The sequence below is a fragment of the Xenia sp. Carnegie-2017 genome, unplaced genomic scaffold, assembly GCF_021976095.1.
Source record: "Xenia sp. Carnegie-2017 unplaced genomic scaffold, XeniaSp_v1 HiC_scaffold_1, whole genome shotgun sequence".
In the NCBI taxonomy this organism is placed as follows: Eukaryota; Metazoa; Cnidaria; class Anthozoa; order Malacalcyonacea; family Xeniidae; genus Xenia; species Xenia sp. Carnegie-2017.
In genome coordinates, this window is record NW_025813402.1 from 345180 (window position 1) to 364229 (window position 19050).

Below are 19050 nucleotides of genomic sequence, written 5' to 3' on the forward strand. Positions count from 1 at the left end.
TTTAGTACATCACGATGGTTAGGTATAAAAAATAAAAAGCCTTTAAAAGCAATTTTATTGTGTGATAAGAAATTTTGAGCAAAAGATAATCATTGTCTACAATGATCTACCAGTGATCCTATCTATAAAAATGCAATGTTCCTGTCAAATTTTGTAGCAAGTGGTAGACAGGAAGCCAAAAATAAAATATTGTCACAGCGCAAACTATAGTCAACATACTTGTGTTCTTTTCACTGATTTGCACGCAGAAATTAGAAATACTTTTTGAGCAAACCTCATTGTTGGCTATAAAATAACACTATCATTATTAGCTTGTTTTGAAACAATTATGTTGGAATGAGTTGATAATAGCACTGAAAAAAATAAAAATCAATAACGACGTAAATAAAAATACAGATCATTACGAAATAGATTTAAAAAAACTTACAAATTTTCACACATTTTTTATTAGTAGATAACAAGTATGGTTGTTTTTGAACGATTATTGAGTGGTTAAAACAAAATATTTTTTTGAGTTTTATACAAATCTGTTTATAATACAAAATTTACATAATCTGTTTCTTTCTATGAATACTACTTTATGTTGAAGTTGACGATGATTTAAAGTTTTTCTTGAGTTGATGGAACATTCAAAACAAGGTCTTCCTCCAACATTTCCATCGAAGATTCAAATTCTTCAGAAAAAGTCTCTTGAATGGGTAAATTTAGAATTGGTTGAGTATTTCCACCATCTTCCATACTTTCATTTTCTAATGCATTGTCGTATCTTTCGTTGCCATCTTCTAGCCCATCACAACTATCTTCTTTAACGTTATTTTCTTGTTCAGCACAGAAATTTTTACCTTTGTCGTTCATCTTTTTGTAAAGGACGATCTAAAGATAATTACAATAGGGAAAGAGTCATCATTTCGACTCTTCTACAAATGGAAATGCTGGTTTTTACGCAAAGAATTACGTTAATGGTGTACGATTTACATGATGCTTATACCTGTAAAAAAATATTTTCCAATTTTGCGCAAAAGAAATGAAGCAAGAATGTAAGATTTAGGATAATTATATTTTATTTCACATGGTCATGCTAATAATAAATTAAAATCGTCACGATTTTTTGTTACATCACCTTAAGTACATATGGTTTGGATCGTAAGCGTAGGAAAACATGTTTTTAAGAAGTGTTAAATAAATTACATTAGTAACTGCTACCTTTTTTTTAAAGCCAACTTCACGAATATTCACGAATAAAAATCCAGTCGATTGTCCAGTTTAACGCGCTTGAGGACTTCAAACACCAATGAATGTTCAGTGATTTTATACATCTCTATATACACAAATGAAACATTCTATCATGTGTTTCGTCATACCTCGTCATACACGAACGGAATTTCCGCACTTATTTCCATCAATATTGAGGATAATATTTATGGAACGGAACCATCAATATTAATGAATATAGTCTCCCGTGTTTTATGATTACAAACATTTGTGTGGACAAACCTTTGTTTTGTTTGGTGATTGTTTCAAACTTCGCGCCTAGAAATATTACAAATATTAACAATATATATACCACCTAACGTGCCTAGATAAAAGATCTTTTTGGTTGAGTCTGTGTGTAATCACTATGTAGCAAAAAATGGTCACGTGATATAAAAGTATAACCATTACATCCGTATATATCCGTATCTTTAATATTGTCATGTTCTTATTCTTGTTCTTGTTCTTGTTCGTGTTCTTGCTCTTGTTCTTTGTCCTTTAATATTGTCATGTTCTTGTTCTTGTTCTTGTTCGTGTTCTTGCTCTTGTTCTTTGTCCTTTAATATTGTCATGTTCTTGTTCTTGTTCTTTGTCCTTTAATATTGTCATGTTCTTGTTCTTGTCCTTAACTTAGGAGCTAAACATGTTTCATACAAAATGTTTTATGGTTTTTGATTGGTTATATGAAATGCTCTTTAATAGGTATTACATATAATTGGACAACTGTTTTTCTATTGTGTCTGTTGACATAAAATTGTTAGTTTTAACAGAAATAGGCCTTCATAGAGATCAGAAATGTAAAAATCTTAAAATGATTTAAACTTATTCAGGAAAGAGGTCATTATTATATTTTATAATTCTAACTAACATTTTTATTTGACTTGATGGGGTACTCTAGGAAGCACGGCAAATCTTTGGCTCGTGGTCGATGGTAATTATCGGAATTAGCTGGAAAAACTACGTCAGAGGTCTGGTACCGACACAGAGACGCCATTCTAGTCATTTCTTTCTGGATAGTACGCCGTCCATTGAAGCTCCTCAGTTCACAGTTTTATAAAAATTGCCAAATACCAGCTGTTATCCTTCTGTAAAAGTAAGTAAACATTCTTAGTTAACGTTAGAATGGAGTTTTGTAAATTTTTATGAATTCAGACAACAATATTCGTCGTCGTTTCCATAATGAAAGCGAAACCAATGAAAAATGTATTTGTAATTGCAACTATGTTCAACGCATTTGGGTATAATTGTGACAGTTTTCATCATACAAAGAAAATTGTACTGGGCTGTCGTCAATAGCTTCAAATATCGATTTTTTGAACGGTTTTATGCGCCGTATCCTGGTGTCAAAACGTTGACGACCTAACATCTATGTACTTATTAGGAACGTGAAAATAATTCAACCAGTTATAACCAGGAGGCGTCAATTTCCTGAACACTTAACACTTTAAACATCGAAACATGTTTTATAATATTTAAGTTACGCTTAAGTGAGAATTGTGTGATAAGTTTTGAAGTATGTATTGGCTCTTTTGCCTTGATTGTAACAAATCTATTGCGCACAAAGGCATATAAAGTTCCCCTGAGTGAAAATAATTTGGTGTAAAATTATCGTGTTGAAACTTTCAAAGTCATTATTATGGATCAAAAATTACTTGTAGCTTGTTTTTTAATACATTCTGAATTTTTTGAAAATAATTAATTCATTCTTTGGTATTTGGTTATAAATGATGTAGCCACAAAGCACAAGTGTTCATCACTTCCTCATAACTGTGGTCCATTGGAGCATGTTACATTTGATTTAAATTTTCCGTTTGATATTTCGAAGTTTTTGCAATAGTTGAAATGTTTATCGTAAGTCACGATCAAAGTTACTTATTCGTTGGATGAAAAACTATCTCAACAAAAATTTCAAATACATGAGGCAAAGTTACGCAAAATAACGTTTCCCACAACGGAAGGTTCATGTTTGTACTAAAATATGCACAACACTAAAGATATATACTTTTCCGTTAGATTCAATGTCGTGAAACCTTCGTATAGCGATTCCTTCATAAGCTTTGAAGGAATTTTAATGCAAATAAACGTTTACAACTGTAGCCATTGTGAATGTGAACGTATCGACGTTTTCGCTTTAAATATTTGAAAGGTTTCTAATTAATGTTATTCATTTTTTCTTTGTTATTTTTGTAAGAGTATCTATGATAAAATAAAGATATGATCTTATAAACATAAGTTAGAAAACATCCTTTCATAAGTATCTATGATGTTCTTTAGAATGCCTCCTTGTTTGTCAAAATCTGTAATGAGAGACGTCTACTGCATTTATCCACAAAAGAATAATGCTGTACCACAATACAACCAATGAATGCCTCCGTGTTTATCAAAATCAATAATGAGAGACGTCTACACCATTTATCCACAAAAGAATAATGCTGTACCACAATACAACCAATGAATGCCTCTGTGTTTGTCAAAATCAATAATGAGAGACGTCTACACCATTTATCCACAAAAAGAATAATGTTGTACCACAATACAACCAATGAACGTCTCCGTGTTTATCAAAATCAATAATGAGAGACGTCTACACCATTTATCCACAAAAGAATTATGCTGTACCACAATACAACCAATGAATGCCTCCGTGTTTATCAAAATCAATAATGAGAGACGTCTACACCATTTATCCACAAAAGAATAATGCTGTACCACAATACAACCAATGAATGCCTCCGTGTTTATCAAAATCAATAATGAGAGACGTCTACACCATTTATCCACAAAAGAATAATGCTGTACCACAATACAACCAATGAATGCCTCCGTGTTTGTCAAAATCAATAATGAGAGACGTCTACACCATTTATCCACAAAAGAATAATGTTGTACCACAATACAACCAATGAATGCCTCCGTGTTTATCAAAATCAATAATGAGAGACGTCTACACCATTTATCCACAAAAGAATAGTGCTGTACCACAATACAACCAAACGATCACTGCTATGTTCCAAAATAGACCTGAGCGAAGTCCTTTCGCTAAAACTGATATGTAAGATAATGTGAGCTTGCTTTACATGTCGAATGAGTTGGTTAAAAAAGAGATCATGAAAAGTGAAGGAGAAAATGTACTCTTGTTTATTCTCTCTCATCTTGATGATCAATCAATGACAGTTTTACTTAGAACCTACGTTAAGAAATTTTTCAACTGTACTATATTTACGAATGACGCCTTTCCTCTTTTTCCGTACAATGAAAACTACCTAAACCGTTGGTTTACGCAGAATTTTTCACATTTTAATGATGCAGTAACGGAATTAATCAAGAAGTAGAGATTTTTAATGCAAGTAACAAAGATGAAGCAATTAGATGCATTAAGAAGGTTGAAAGTTTGAAGAAGGAAGAAGACGAAAATACTGAGTTATATTTCCATGGCACTGATCATTCGTCTGCTCAGAATATTCTTAAGAATGGTATTAAATTAGGTAAAGGTCGTGAAAAGTGTGACTTGTCGCATAATTATGGTTTCTACATGGCAAATGATTATGAATACTCGTTAACGCTATATTCTAATATAACAGAAGCAGCCCTTCTCATTTTTTGTTTACGCCCAAATAATTTGAAAGGTTTCCAAGAATTGTAATAGGAGAGCAATAAACAAGACTTTGGTACAGTTACTCCATACTTTACGGCTGGAAGGATAGGCTGTAAAGGTTACATGAGCAGGGAACTATTTTCAGAATTAGACAAGTGCGATTATATCAAAAGTTCAATTACTAGTGATGGTCGTTCAGCAGGTGACCAAAAGGAAGATATTCTGCAGGTTTGTGTAAAGAAACACAAAATGGCTGAGACAAAGAGCAATAGACAAGACTTTGTTTCAGTTACTCCATACTTTAGGGCTGGAAGGATAGACTGTAAAGGTTCCATGAGCAGGGAACTATTTTCGGAATTAGAAGTGCGATTACATCAAAAGTCCAATTACAGGTGATGGTCGTTCAGCAGGTGACCAAAAGGAAAGATATTCTGCAAGTTTGTGTGAAGAAACACAAAATGGCTGAGGCAATGAGCGGTTCTCCATCATTGGTGGGTGCAGTTTTTATAAAGCCTGATTCTGAAGAGAACGATTCGTTGATGGGTTTGGGCTGTAAAGGTTCCATGAGCAGGGAACTATTTTCGGAATTAGAAGTGCGATTACATCAAAAGTCCAATTACAGGTGATGGTCGTTCAGCAGGTGACCAAAAGGAAAGATATTCTGCAGGTTTGTGTGAAGAAACACAAAATGGCTGAGGCAATGAGCGGTTCTCCATCATTGGTGGGTGCAGTTTTTATAAAGCCTGATTCTGAAGAGAACGATTCGTTGATGGGTTTGGGCTGTAAAGGTTCCATGAGCAGGGAACTATTTTCGGAATTAGAAGTGCGATTACATCAAAAGTCCAATTACAAGTGATGGTCGTTCAGCAGGTGACCAAAAGGAAAGATATTCTGCAAGTTTGTGTGAAGAAACACAAAATGGCTGAGGCAATGAGCGGTTCTCCATCATTGGTGGGTGCAGTTTTTATAAAACCTGATTCTGAAGAGAACGATTCGTTGATGGGTTTGGGCTGTAAAGGTTCCATGAGCAGGGAACTATTTTCGGAATTAGCGTGCATTAAAAGTCCAATTACAAGTGATGGTCGTTCAGCAGGTGACCAAAAGGAAAGATATTCTGCAAGTTTGTGTGAAGAAACACAAAATGGCTGAGGCAATGAGCGGTTCTCCATCATTGGTGGGTGCAGTTTTTATAAAGCCTGATTCTGAAGAGAACGATTCGTTGATGGGTTTGGGCTGTGAAGGTTCCATGAGCAGGGAACTATTTTCGGAATTAGAAGTGCGATTACATCAAAAGTCCAATTACAGGTGATGGTCGTTCAGCAGGTGACCAAAAGGAAAGATATTCTGCAGGTTTGTGTGAAGAAACACAAAATGGCTGAGGCAATGAGCGGTTCTCCATCATTGGTGGGTGCAGTTTTTATAAAACCTGATTCTGAAGAGAACGATTCGTTGATGGGTTTTGAATCATTTGTATATTGAAAACACCATTTTGAATCATATGCTTAGCAATGGCCTGTTCATGTGTATTTAACTTCTTCAACTGGGAGGCAACAAGCATTCCAAATAAATCATTTTCATCTTTTTCCATGTTTTGTTTTCGTTTTGATGCTTAATTGCTTTTTGCATTGTACGAAGAAACTCTATTTCTTCTTGCTCAACATCAACTTTTGTCTTTGACCACTTTTTATGTCCAGTTGCATCAGATATATCAGTAATCTTATCATCAAATACTTCATCTGGCTCCATTCGTTGACAGTCAATGTCTTCATTTAGTAAGCTGACTTGCTTAATTTCATCATTGGTTAACAAACTACAATTACTTGTCGAGCCGCTGCCGGTATTTGATACTGACAAACTAGTTTTTGTTGCTCCACACTTTATGTATGGTACTAACCACTGTAGAAAATTATAGTCCTCCAATTTTGTTTTAGAGAAAACAACAGCTGACGGAGATGTTCCAGATTTATTTACTTTTTTAAAGTCATTTCTTTGCTTGCTGAATCTTTTTTTAAATTTTCAAACAATTTTTTCGCTCGCTCACCAATTATTAAAGTAAATGGTTTGAACCCGGGAGTATCGTTACATGTTTGTAAATGTAGATCGTCCAGGTTGGTATAGTCTTGAGAAGGACTGTTTTTGTTGTTGTTGACTGATGTTTCGACAACCTTAGCGGTAGTCATCTTCAGAGTCAAATGAAAATTGTTTTACGTTCCAATAGATTCAGATTTTCTGCCACTTTTGCCTAAACATTTGCCACGCCAAATTTGTCTTTATAATCCTTATATGTTTTATCATACAAGCAGGGAATCTTACGCACTTTCTCGGCCAACTTTCTGGGTTAAGTGATTGAACACATGTTGAATCCGCCATTTTATACTACAAAATTTTCATTCAAGATGACGTCATTTTGGCGATTAACGCGAATAAATATCAAAAATTATATCGCGTTTGTTAGTTTCCGTTTATTGCGATTATTACCACGTTCCCATATGGGATTATCGCGTTTAAAGTTAATCGCTGTCGCGTTTTCGTGTTAAGCCAAAAGTGGAAAAAAGGCTTAAAAGATCATAGCTCTCGACCAATGAAATTGCTCAATTTCTTCTGGTTATTATATAATTATACATAGTCAATGGCGCGTATATTTATAGTCTTTGTTATTGTGAAATTGGGAGTTGAGAGAATTTGCTTTGAATTGTATTCAAAGCTTCAAATTTTCGACAATGACTTCACGAAAGCGTTGCTACAATGGATTAAAACATGGAAAACAACATATGATATTATTTTTCATTTTATTCGGCGTACTTTGTGGATTTTTACTCGGTTCTTTATTGCATGGCAATGTTCAGTCGTCCATAGATCCAACACCGAAGGAATATGCAATGTACGTGTCTTTTCTTGGTGAGATTTGGGTGAGAGCTTTAAGACTTTTGGTTCTTCCTTTGATTGTATCCAGCTTGCTTTTGGCAGTCGCTGAATTGGAGTCAAAACAGAGCGGAAAATTGGGAAGAACATTGCTTTATTGTCTTATGACTACAATGTTTGGGGAGTAATTTGTTTATTTGCATTTAACCTGGAAATGTTAACGTGAAAGAACCAGAACCGAACGAAGAAAACGTTGAACCAATACATTCTGTGCTTGATCTAATAAGGTTTGTGCTAAATATTGATAAATTCACTGATTTTGCGCCATGCTTCTGCTTTCACTGCGAAAATTTTCTTATACGTATAAGTTATATTTCTATAAGTTAACGTCAATGCTTTTTACTTTTTTTAAAGGCAACTTTATATACTATAACGTAAATGCTACGTTCGCTAAACTGTGCAAGTGTACGAGATTTTCGAGCTCATACGGAAATCGCGTTATCGCAATATTCACTAGATTCTTAATCTTCTATTTGTGACAAATTGCCTTAAGTACAAGAGGTGGCTATAACTTTTTATACATTATTATATTCATATTTGACACTTTTTTTACTATGCTATACGAACCATAACTACCAAAGTGATCAACACCACAAGATCGTAAACGAGAACTAAAACGAAAAGAACTAAACGATATTTTAGTTTAGTGATAAACGCCACTATTAACTATTATATGTTCTATTTTCTACGCGGTTAAACCTCGAATGTGTAAGCCTGTAAGGGTGCCTTTAAAAATGGACGGGTCTTCTATAATCGCTCCTCACACACTCAATTTCACAACTCTTTGAGACCTTGAGTTGAAGGTTTATTGAAATTTTTGAATTTCAAAGTCATTGTTCTAAAGGCTATGTTTCAGATTAACTTATCCATTTTAAATCGTTTTACTTCACAGCTTTTAACCTTTTAATAACGAGATCATTGTTAAGTGATTATTGCTGTCATTGGATTGTTTCATTCCTAAACAGTTCATCTCTAAACAAGTTAATTATGACGGCCAATTTTTATAACATTGACCGCAAGACGTAAAATTGGCCGTTTGATTGTAAACCATGATTTTAATCTTCCGTGCCATAATATTTTGCATTTTAGGCTCTTGTCCACTGCTCACTGCGAAATTTAACTGTGAAGTGTTAAGTAAAGAAAAGGTTGCTGAATGCTTTGTAGCTGATCTTCAAAGTACGTAAAATGTCTTGGAGATATTATTGCCTATAGAAAATTTTACCATGTTAAATTTTAGCGACGAAGTTCGCTTTCCATGTCTTTGAATATCAACCACATTTATAGCACACTAACTTGTAAGAACGTACTCTTTGGAGAAAATGATTATCTCGTTATTATATTCTCTGGGAAACACGTTTTATTGAGCTGGTGGCTCATAACTTGTGTATTCTAATTTCTAAAGCAAAGTTCACTGTTCATAATTTCTTGACAAACACGACACAAAACGGACATTACACGCGACAACAGAAAATTGCATAGTCAATTTAGTCAAGAAGGACTTTTGCTTACCCAGGGCCGACTACACTGAAGAATTGTTTTGTGACAGAGTTTTTTGTAATTTTCCTCTAAAACAATTATATTGTTTCTTCCCCTAATACGCTCTGTCCGCAGATCTTACGATGCACTGTCCTACATTCACATAACACACAGTAACAAAAAACGACACTGTTTAAGTAAGAACCATTCTGTATATTATGGACAATTTGCACAGGATTATGTTGTTCGCTTGGAACTCGTCGCGCCATTTTTAGTGTGAACCAATTCATTCTGGTTTCGCTGAACTTTTCTTCAGACTGATTGTTTCAAGACATTTTGCGTCAGACGTACATTTTTTCATTTCCATTGTTTACGCTCATTGTGGCATGTCGGTTGTTGCATGCACTTGTGTGTCAGGTAGCTGTGGCAGAATGAATGATTTAAGTTGTTAAAGTTGGTCAACTGTATTTACATTCGATTTTATACAAAATAAGGAAAGGAGCGAAAACGGTGGAAAAATCCAGAGCTAACTTTAATCAATTACGGACGAGAATAAAGATATAGAAGAAAATCGCGAGAGCTTGGGGAAAGTACATCAGGACGAAAATAATTCCCGTTCACAAAACGTTCCAGAGAGCGTTGCAGAGGATCAAGGAATGGAACCTGGAGCAGAAAGTCAGACTGAATATCTAATATTTTTACTCGTACTTTTATATTTGGAACTTCTTATTGAATTATATGATTTAAATCTTTCTTCAATTCCTGATGAACTATAAATATCTATAATTTGTACAAGTGTGCTGTGAACATAATAATAATTGAAATATTAACTAATTAGAACAAATGTACTTTTCGATGTCGTATTTTCTATTTGTGAAAAAGCAAGTTCTTATTATCATATCTTTTTGCGCTCTTACGCCCTCATTTACATAAAAAGAAACCCTAATTTCCATCTATAAGTCGGAAAACTGAATACGTCACTGATACCTCACGACTATTTTTACGTCAGACATCGAATAATAATCGGCGAATACCGAAGTTTCCACCGGATGTTTCCGAGAATCGGAAAGTCAGTCATGTAAACTCTAACTGTAAACTTGTATAAAACAAATTCCGAAGAAGCAAGACATCTTGAGATTGCAAAATATGCATCAAAACAAGACGAGATGTGAACTGTAAATTTTCAATTTTATTTCAAAGTCATCCTCAGACAGAATGACAGAATTGTTCGTTTGTATTTTGAGTATTACCGTTTGAGATTCTTGAAAATTTTGCATTGAAAAATGCAACTGATTAAGCAATCTGCGTTATATCTTTGTACATATTTTGTGCCATCATCAACATAACGAATTGTTTGTATTTCTATTTCAAAATCGAGCGACGTTTAATATTATGATTTCATTTAGGTAAGTTCTATTGTACTGTAATCATTGATCATCGTTAGACTTTATAAAAAGATCTTTACTCCTTTTGAATTTTAAAACTACTTTATATTTATGACAAAAGTTTGCTGAGATTTTGTTTACGATTGTAACATGTGACAGCCTGGGTTATGTGTTTATTAGCATAATTATCAGTCAGCCAAGCTTTTTTGAAACCATTATGAATCAACATTAACATCATCTGACATCGTACATGAACTGTTCTTAACCAATAGAGCTATACCTCGTATTGATCATGTCATTTTAACTTTTAAATATGTTTATGTCAAGATTTCAATTGTAGAATGATTATTATATATACTACTGAACATTGTGTACAACAAGACAACTGTCAATAAATGAGTTGTCAAGGAAAATGAACCTTAAGAACCAAGAATAGCATGAAGCTTTGTTTTACACCACTGTATATGACAGATCATTCTCATTGAAATGCATCAAATTGCAATATTGCTACATAAACACAATGAGGATGAACATTTTGATGTTCACGAAAACAAGATTTAATTATTTATAGATGTACCAAATGTGTACAGCAATGTACTTATATCTTACAATACCTGTGCCAGGCCTAAATAACATACAATAATAAAAAATCTTTTAAAAATATCATTGTTTGATTGTAAACTGTTTTCTTCTTTAAGATAAATCCCATTTCACCACCTACCTATGTTGTCATGACAACAACAATGAATCGAGAAGAAGGTTTGAAAGCTTTGAAAACTTCAATCAAAACCATTGAAGAAGTCATTATGAACAAGAAAGGAACATTTGTTTTACAACAAGCTGTAAGTGTTTGGTTTATATTTCTATGAAAAGTATATTGTATCACTAAAATGACATCCCCCTGGTGCCTCTACTGTCCTCATATCATCCTGTTACCATTTCCTAAGTACCCCATGCTGTATTAAGACGGACATATTCAATCATTAGTCGTTTGTTTGAAAATTGCAAAGACACCATCCCAATGCATTGAAATGAATAATATTAGGACCCTGTGACATTGGCAATAATTTATGTTAACTGTCCACAAAAATTAGTTTTTTCTAAAGCTAATTATGCATTGTGATATCATAACGATGTCTTTTGCATATTGAAGAAAAGTTATGTGTCTCCAAAACAAAATAAAATAACAAAGCATGTGTTCACACCATTTACACAATGACTGTCTCATGTCTGCTTTCTCTGACTGTGTAACTATTATCAGAAGGACATCACTTGAGTCCATTGGACATTTGACACACTTGTATGATGTATCAAAGATGTGAAATCATACAACTGACGTATGTTTAATGAGCTGCTGTTTTTTGCAGCGTCAGAGAATGAATAAAACAAGCAGAGTTTGTCATGTTCTTATTCGAGTAGTACTTTATGTTTAACTTAGGAGCTAAACATGTTTCATACAAAATGTTTTATGGTTTTTGATTGGTTATATGAAATTATCTATTCCACGACCAACCCCTTATCTCTTGTTTTCAGTGTGAGCGTAGGGGTTGGTCGTGCCATACAAACAAAATATTTTTACTCTATAACATTGCGTGAACTGACAATCTTTTGTAAAAGCTCAGAAGCGATATCTCTGACTCTTTGAGCTTCAGGCGCAACGTTTGACTGCCCTTTACTGATTTCTATGTTCACACACAATCCAAGAACACAGCAAAACGATGAATAATTGGACAATATTTGAAATACACGTGCGAATAAAGTTGGGCACGACCAAAGGAAAATATTCGGCGATTGAGCATGCGTACGACTCAATGCAGCTTTGTATATTATTAGTAATTTATGTTTTGTTCGTTCTCCCCTGATCAGAGCACGACCAAACTAGGGCTGACTATACCCATTTTAACAGGCCGTGAGGTTTTCCAGCCAATTAGCGCTTAGGAATATATAATTTGGTCGTGCTGGTCTGAGTAGAGGACGACCAAAAACGGGCGAACGCCCTTCCATTAGCTTTTAGTCAATAAATAGGGCAGATGTCGGGCAGAAACGTAATATAGTGAAAGTAATATGAAGTAAAAAGAATGATAGCACAGCGCTATAACCAACAACTACAAACAATAACGACCTTGTCCAACAACATTTGAGAAATTAACCTTCCACTCTTCCTTGTAAACCAGACAAGTCTGCTCAAAAGCAGCGAGTCTTATACGCTCCCGGGCTTGTGACCGGTATAGCAGAGTTAAAAGGTGAAAGGTTTATCATAGATTAATCAACTGAATATTCCTGCTCATTTTTTGTTTGGAAGCATGTTGAACAGTTCATATGGACAAAGCTCGAATTCCATATTAAATATCAGTAACATAATCCGGTGTTAATGTTAGACAATACATCATTGCCCTTCAGTGAAAGCATCCCGCTTTCCACTGGAAAAGAATCTATGTTAAACATAGATTGTTACAAGCATCCCGCTTGCCAATAAGTATAAGTATAATCACAGGGTTAAATAGTTGGAATGTTATTAAACAAAAGAATGATAGCACAGCGCTATAACCAACAACTACAAACAATAACGACCTTGTCCAACAACATTTGAAATTAACCTTCACTCCTCTTCCTTGTAAACCAGACAAGTCTGCTCAAAGCAGCGAGTCTTATACCTTCTAAGTCGGGCTTGTGACCGGTATAGAGTTAAAGGTGAAAGGTTTATCATAGATTAATCAACTGAATATTCCTGCTCATTTTTTGTTTGGAAGCATGTTGAACAGTTCATATGGACAAAGCTCGAATTCCATATTAAATATCAGTAACATAATCCGGTGTTAATGTTAGACAATACATCAATGTATCCGGTGTTAATGTTAGACAATACATCAATGTAGACAATACATCAATGTATTGTCTAACATTATGGATTTGATATTTAATATGGAATTCGCTTTTATAAAAAAATATTAAGATAAACTGCTGCTTTTCAAACTGCTGCTTTACAATTTGGACAATTCAAATGTTGTTTGTTATAGTTGTTGGTTATAGCGCTGTGCTATCATTCTTTTTGTTTAATAACATTCCAACTATTTAACCTTGTAATATGAAGTACATATCACAAAATGCAAATGAAGCATTAGAAATCGATTTTGTTTTCGCTAATGTCTGTTAACATTAAAAAACAAATATTAAAATTTTAGTGGGTAAATAAAACCTTAGTTTGAAAAATGTTTGGTCGTGCTCAGCATAACCATCACGACCTCTAGCTATGCCACTGTGTGGATGGTTTGTTGAAATTAAGAATTTTCACCCAGTGGTCGCATTTTCTTTTTTGTATTATAACTTGTTTCTATACTTAAGTACATTATAAAGTAAATGGTTTGAACCTGGGAATGTCGTAACATGTTTGTAGATGTAGATCGTCCAGGTTGGTATAGTCCAGAGAAGGACTGTTGGTGTTGTTGTTGACTGACTTTTCGACAACCTTAGCGGTAGTCATCTTCACAGTCAAATGTTTGTGGAAGTCAGAGTCAAAAGTTACTTCACTCTGAAGATGACTACTGCTAAGGTTGTCGAAACGTCAGTCAACAACAACAAAACAGTCCTTCCCAACCTGGACAATCTACAAACATTCAACGATATTATGTTGTTCTTCATCAGCTTGGAAGAGATTTGGACAGTACAGCATGTTCATGAGAGATCAAAGAATGACCATGTGTCTCAAAAGGAAGATCATGGACACTGTCATACTACCAGCAATGACTTATGGAGCAGAGACGTGGGCACTTACCAACCATCAAAGAGAGAAACTGGCAATCACCAAAGGAGCATGGAAAGATCAATGCTCGGTGTCACGAGGAGAGATAAGATCCGGAATGAAGACCTGAGAGCAAGAACAAAGGTGAAGGATGTCATCGAGAAAGTTAATGAAGCCAAAGGAAAGTGGGCAGGACATCTAGCCGAATGAAAACCATGAATGGGCAAAGAAAACATCTGAAAGGACCCCGTGGGACAAGAAAAGAGGCAAGGGAAGACCAAAAATGAGATGGAGAGATGACATCGAGCAGAGAGCGGACAGCATGTGGATCCAGAGAGCCCAAGACCGTGAAGAGTGGAGAAAGATGTGGAAGCCATCCGCCAGCAGTGGCGTGACAGGCTGATGATGATGATGATGATGATGATGTTGTTCTTATACTTTAAGTCAACACAACGGATGGAAAAATTGTGTGATAAGAAATTTTGAGCAAAAGATAATCATTGTCTACAATGATCTACCAGTGATCCTATCTATAAAAATGCAATGTTCCTGTTAAATTTTGTAGCAAGTGGTAGACAGGAAGCCAAAAATAAAATATTGTCACAGCGCAAACTATAGTCAACATATTTGTGTTCTTTTCACTGATTTGCAAGAACTTTGAAATACTCAAACCTCATTTTGGCTATGAAATAACACTATCATTATTAGCTTGTTTTGAAACAATTGTGTTGGAATGAGTTGATAATAGCACTGAAAAAATAAAAATCAATAACGACATAAATAAAAATACAGATCATTACGAAATAGATTTACAAAAACTTACAAATTTTTACACATTTTTCATTAGTAGATAACAAGTATGGTTGTTTTTGAACGATTATTGAGTGGTTAAAACAAAATATTTTCTTGAGTTTTATACAAATGTATTTATAATACAAAATTTACATAATCTGTTTCTTTCTATGAATACCACTTTACGTTGAAGTTGACGATGATTTAAAGTTTTTCTTGAGTCGCCAATGTATCGGGAATTACATCCCGCGCAATTAAATTCTTATACCACCATAGATTTAATTGAATCAGGGATTGGGTCTTTGAATGAGAAAAGGTTTTTGATTTTGAATGTTGTGAAAATTAGTCGAATGTCAATATCTGTACAGAAGCATTTCATAATGTTTGTAAGTCTGCGTTGTGTGTGTCGTGAGTAATGTCCGATGTATCGTAGTTTGAAGTATAGAGTTGTTATTTTTGAATTTTCATTTGTGTTGGTTGTAATCGTCGTGTCAGGAGTTTCGGTGTCTAGTTTGAGGTTGTTGCTTTGTTTGTTGTCGAGATATCGTTTTACGGTTCTGTTAATAAAGTGTAGTGGGAAAGAGTTTCGTAAATGTTTTTTTTATGTCTCGTTAAAAGCCATTGTTTGTATTGTTAAGTTTGTATGCTCTGTCGATTAGTGTGCGATAAATTGGCACATTACAAGTCCATTGTTGACTCAAACCTTCACTTTACCCACAGATTTTTAACCTTGATCATTACTGACCAAGAGCTTAGCAATCTACTTTTGTGTTTATTTTGTCAGTTCTTCTCATTATGTCAGATACATGCCAATCAAGATTAGGGGTTGAAATGTACTTGTAAATCCTATTGCCATGCCTTTGCATTCATGCAAGAAATTTGTTGATTTCAAATGATAAATTTAAGCTATACATTTCTACCATTGATTATCATTTTTATCTGTTTAGCCAAAGATTGTCACAGATATGGATGAAGCAGACTTTGCAAAGGAACTAGAAAAACTTGAACTTCCAAATGCAGAAGTTGATGGTGATGATGATAATCCTGATGATGATGAAGAACAAGATGAAGCAAAAATGATTGTGGTTTGTTCTAAAACTTTCTGTGTTTTATTTTTATCATACACGACCTGCGGTTGCCTTGAACAACAATTTGTTTAACTTCAAACTCCATTCAAACCCTATACATTACAAACATGAATTATTTTCGTTTGACGATCTGAAATAGATATTTCATTGTCAGTATTTCGTGAGGCAGTTTTGAAGTTCCCTGTTCGGGTTAAACTGCAGCTCTGAATTTGTAGTTTGTGATGAATAGGACATTCGTCATCGTGAAACTATTGTAAATGCCAAATCGTTGAAATGAAAGCATATTTAGAAAGGAGATCGTTAAATTTCATATTGCTAACAATTTCCTACGGGCGAAAACTTTCCTTGGACTTTTAATCATAATTGATCCAAGATTCAAACTATCTTATCAAAATTGGTTATGAATTATGACTGTCGATGCTTTAGTTTGTCTGTCGCTTTCCATTGTCTGACCCTGAGTTTAAATTTCATCTTAACTTAATTTTGACGTTCACCTTTGTTGTTTATCAGAACTTATACAGTCTGTGAGGTTCGTTGAAAAATTCTAATACTCCTTTCTAACTTTATATATCATCAAATGAAATCGAGAATATTTGAAATTTCAAACGCGGAAGTGTATTATGACGTTAACTGTATTAAAAAGTACAAAAGCTCACAAAACGACAAAAACTTTATGATTATGTCAACATTGCGAATGTAGAAAACAATAACATAAAGGAAAATATGGCTAGTTTTATAAAACAATGATGTATCGTATCGTATATGTATTTCGTCTCTCGTACATTTGAGCCTCCTTTGAGAGATGTTTTCTTCACCAAAGTCAAGATGTGAATGAAAGTATGATGTCATCATGCGTTCGACTCCTTTTTAGGATTTTCATTGGTTGATAATTCCTCGAGATTTTGATTGGTTAGTTGGGGGAAACTGTTGTACTTCCGACGTTGGCAAAACAAGTTACACTCAACGAAACGTGCAAACGAACTAAGACGACGAACGACTAACACAGAGGTGATTCTTAATGTCTCAGATCTATCTCAATTTTCAAAGCGTGCAAACGAAACTTTCAACTTGATTTGTACATTTTTACCTTCGTGGCTAACTTGGCTTCAGTAAAAGAGGTTGGTGTAAGAGTTACGATTTACATTTCACTAATTTCAGTGTTGTTTATAACTTTCATGTTTTGCTCCACCATCGTTAAATCATCTCACTAATAATTTAAGTTTATTATTATTATACATGGTGTATCATACAGAATGTTTGAAATTTCTTGTTTATTTGCCATTGAGCTAAACTTCAGTTATAATTCAGAATAAATTTACAATGCTCCAAAAAATTATGAATAAATGTCAGATTTTCAAACTATCTAACGCGTAATAACTGCTTAACCGCTTCAAATAAGGATACAGTTGAACTAGAAGCGACAGTAAACTCTGACTTAAATCAGACGAAAGGACGGCACCATGGCAGAGGAAAAACGACAGAAAATGTAATAATTTACATGTTGCAATTGGCAAAATTTTTCAGATTTTCAAACTATCTAACGCGTAATAACTGCTTAACCGCTTCAAGTAAGGATACAGTTGAACTAGAAACGACAGTAAACTCTGACTTAAATCAGACGAAAGGACGGCACCATGGCAGAGGAAAACGACAGAAAATGTAATAATTTACATGTTGCAATTGGCAAATTTTTTCAGATTTTCAAACTATCTAACGCGTAATAACTGCTTAACCGCTTCAAGTAAGGATACAGTTGAACTAGAAACGACAGTAAACTATGATTTAAGTCAGACGAAAGGACGGCACCATGGCAGAGGAAAAACGATACAACATGAAATAATTTACATGTTGCAATACGTCAGAGAATAAAGAATGAAGAATAAAGAATGAACGGCCACTCGATGTGGGAACAATGGTCGGAGCCTTTGATGTATATTGGTCATTTGCTATAGATTGGTCATTTTTTTAATATTTTTTGTGTGGATACAGTTAACACACCAAGCTTGTTGTGTAGGACTGATTACACGTTACATTAAACAAAGAGGAATAAGTCTTATTGGGCGTATAAGTCCATGTCTTTCGCAAACTGTAATGTTTGTTCCTTAAGATATGAAAATGCACTGCTATATAAGTGTCACGCGCTTGGAAAGCCGGCAGAAAGCTCGAGCGATCATTAGTATATCCACTTCCGATGCTTTTTTTGCCACGATTATTAAGACGTCCTCGCAAATTTAACATAAAATTCATTGCTATTTTGAATGAAACCGTTTTATTAAATAAATACTCTATCGTCATTTGTCGTCCAAACGCTTTGTGAAGAGTAAAATCTTCGTCCTTCACCGATAAATCGAACGAAATATTTTTCTATAAATGAGCAGAGTCAGCAGAGTGATGATTAAATTAGTTTAACATGTCAAAGCAAAACTTCCTGTTAGTTCATTAGTTGAGTTGTCGTGATGAAATTTATAATTCGTCTAAAACTCTTGTGGACTTAGTGGTGCAGTATCTATGAAGCCGAAATATTTATAGTTGTGCGTGTCAGTCTATTCCGAAATCATGTAGCGGTAATCAAATTGATACATACTCTTCCATAATAAGCTCTACAACACTCTCAGTTCGGTACTTTTCTTGGCCATCACATTACACATACGTACATATTTTAAAACGAAAATTAATTGACATGCTAAAATTAATAAGCTTATACTCCGAACAGTTAACCCTTTAAAGCAAATGAAGATGTCGTGATGAGCGAATCTGGTATAGCGTAAACGCAGCCTTATTCCTTAATACATGACCCGATGT

At 34.4% G+C, this 19050-nt stretch overlaps 1 protein-coding gene and 1 long non-coding RNA gene across 5 annotated transcripts in view; both read left to right on the forward strand.

Annotated features, from left to right (window-relative positions):
* LOC124440645 (eukaryotic translation initiation factor 2 subunit 1-like) overlaps positions 1–19050 on the forward strand; it is a 118619-nt gene that overhangs the window by 84700 nt on the left and 14869 nt on the right. For all 4 annotated transcript variants that reach the window (XR_006946718.1, XR_006946719.1, XR_006946717.1 and 1 more), the window contains one exon: positions 11328–11471. Coding sequence is in view for 1 of the 4 variants with exons in the window: in XM_046991076.1 (XP_046847032.1) it covers positions 11328–11471 (144 nt within the window). In the remaining 3 variants the exon portion in view is untranslated. The remainder of the gene's footprint in view (positions 1–11327; positions 11472–19050) is intronic.
* On the forward strand, positions 2208–3694 carry LOC124441252. Its single transcript, XR_006946922.1, has 2 exons — positions 2208–2344; positions 3526–3694. It is a non-coding gene; the product is annotated as an uncharacterized LOC124441252 (long non-coding RNA).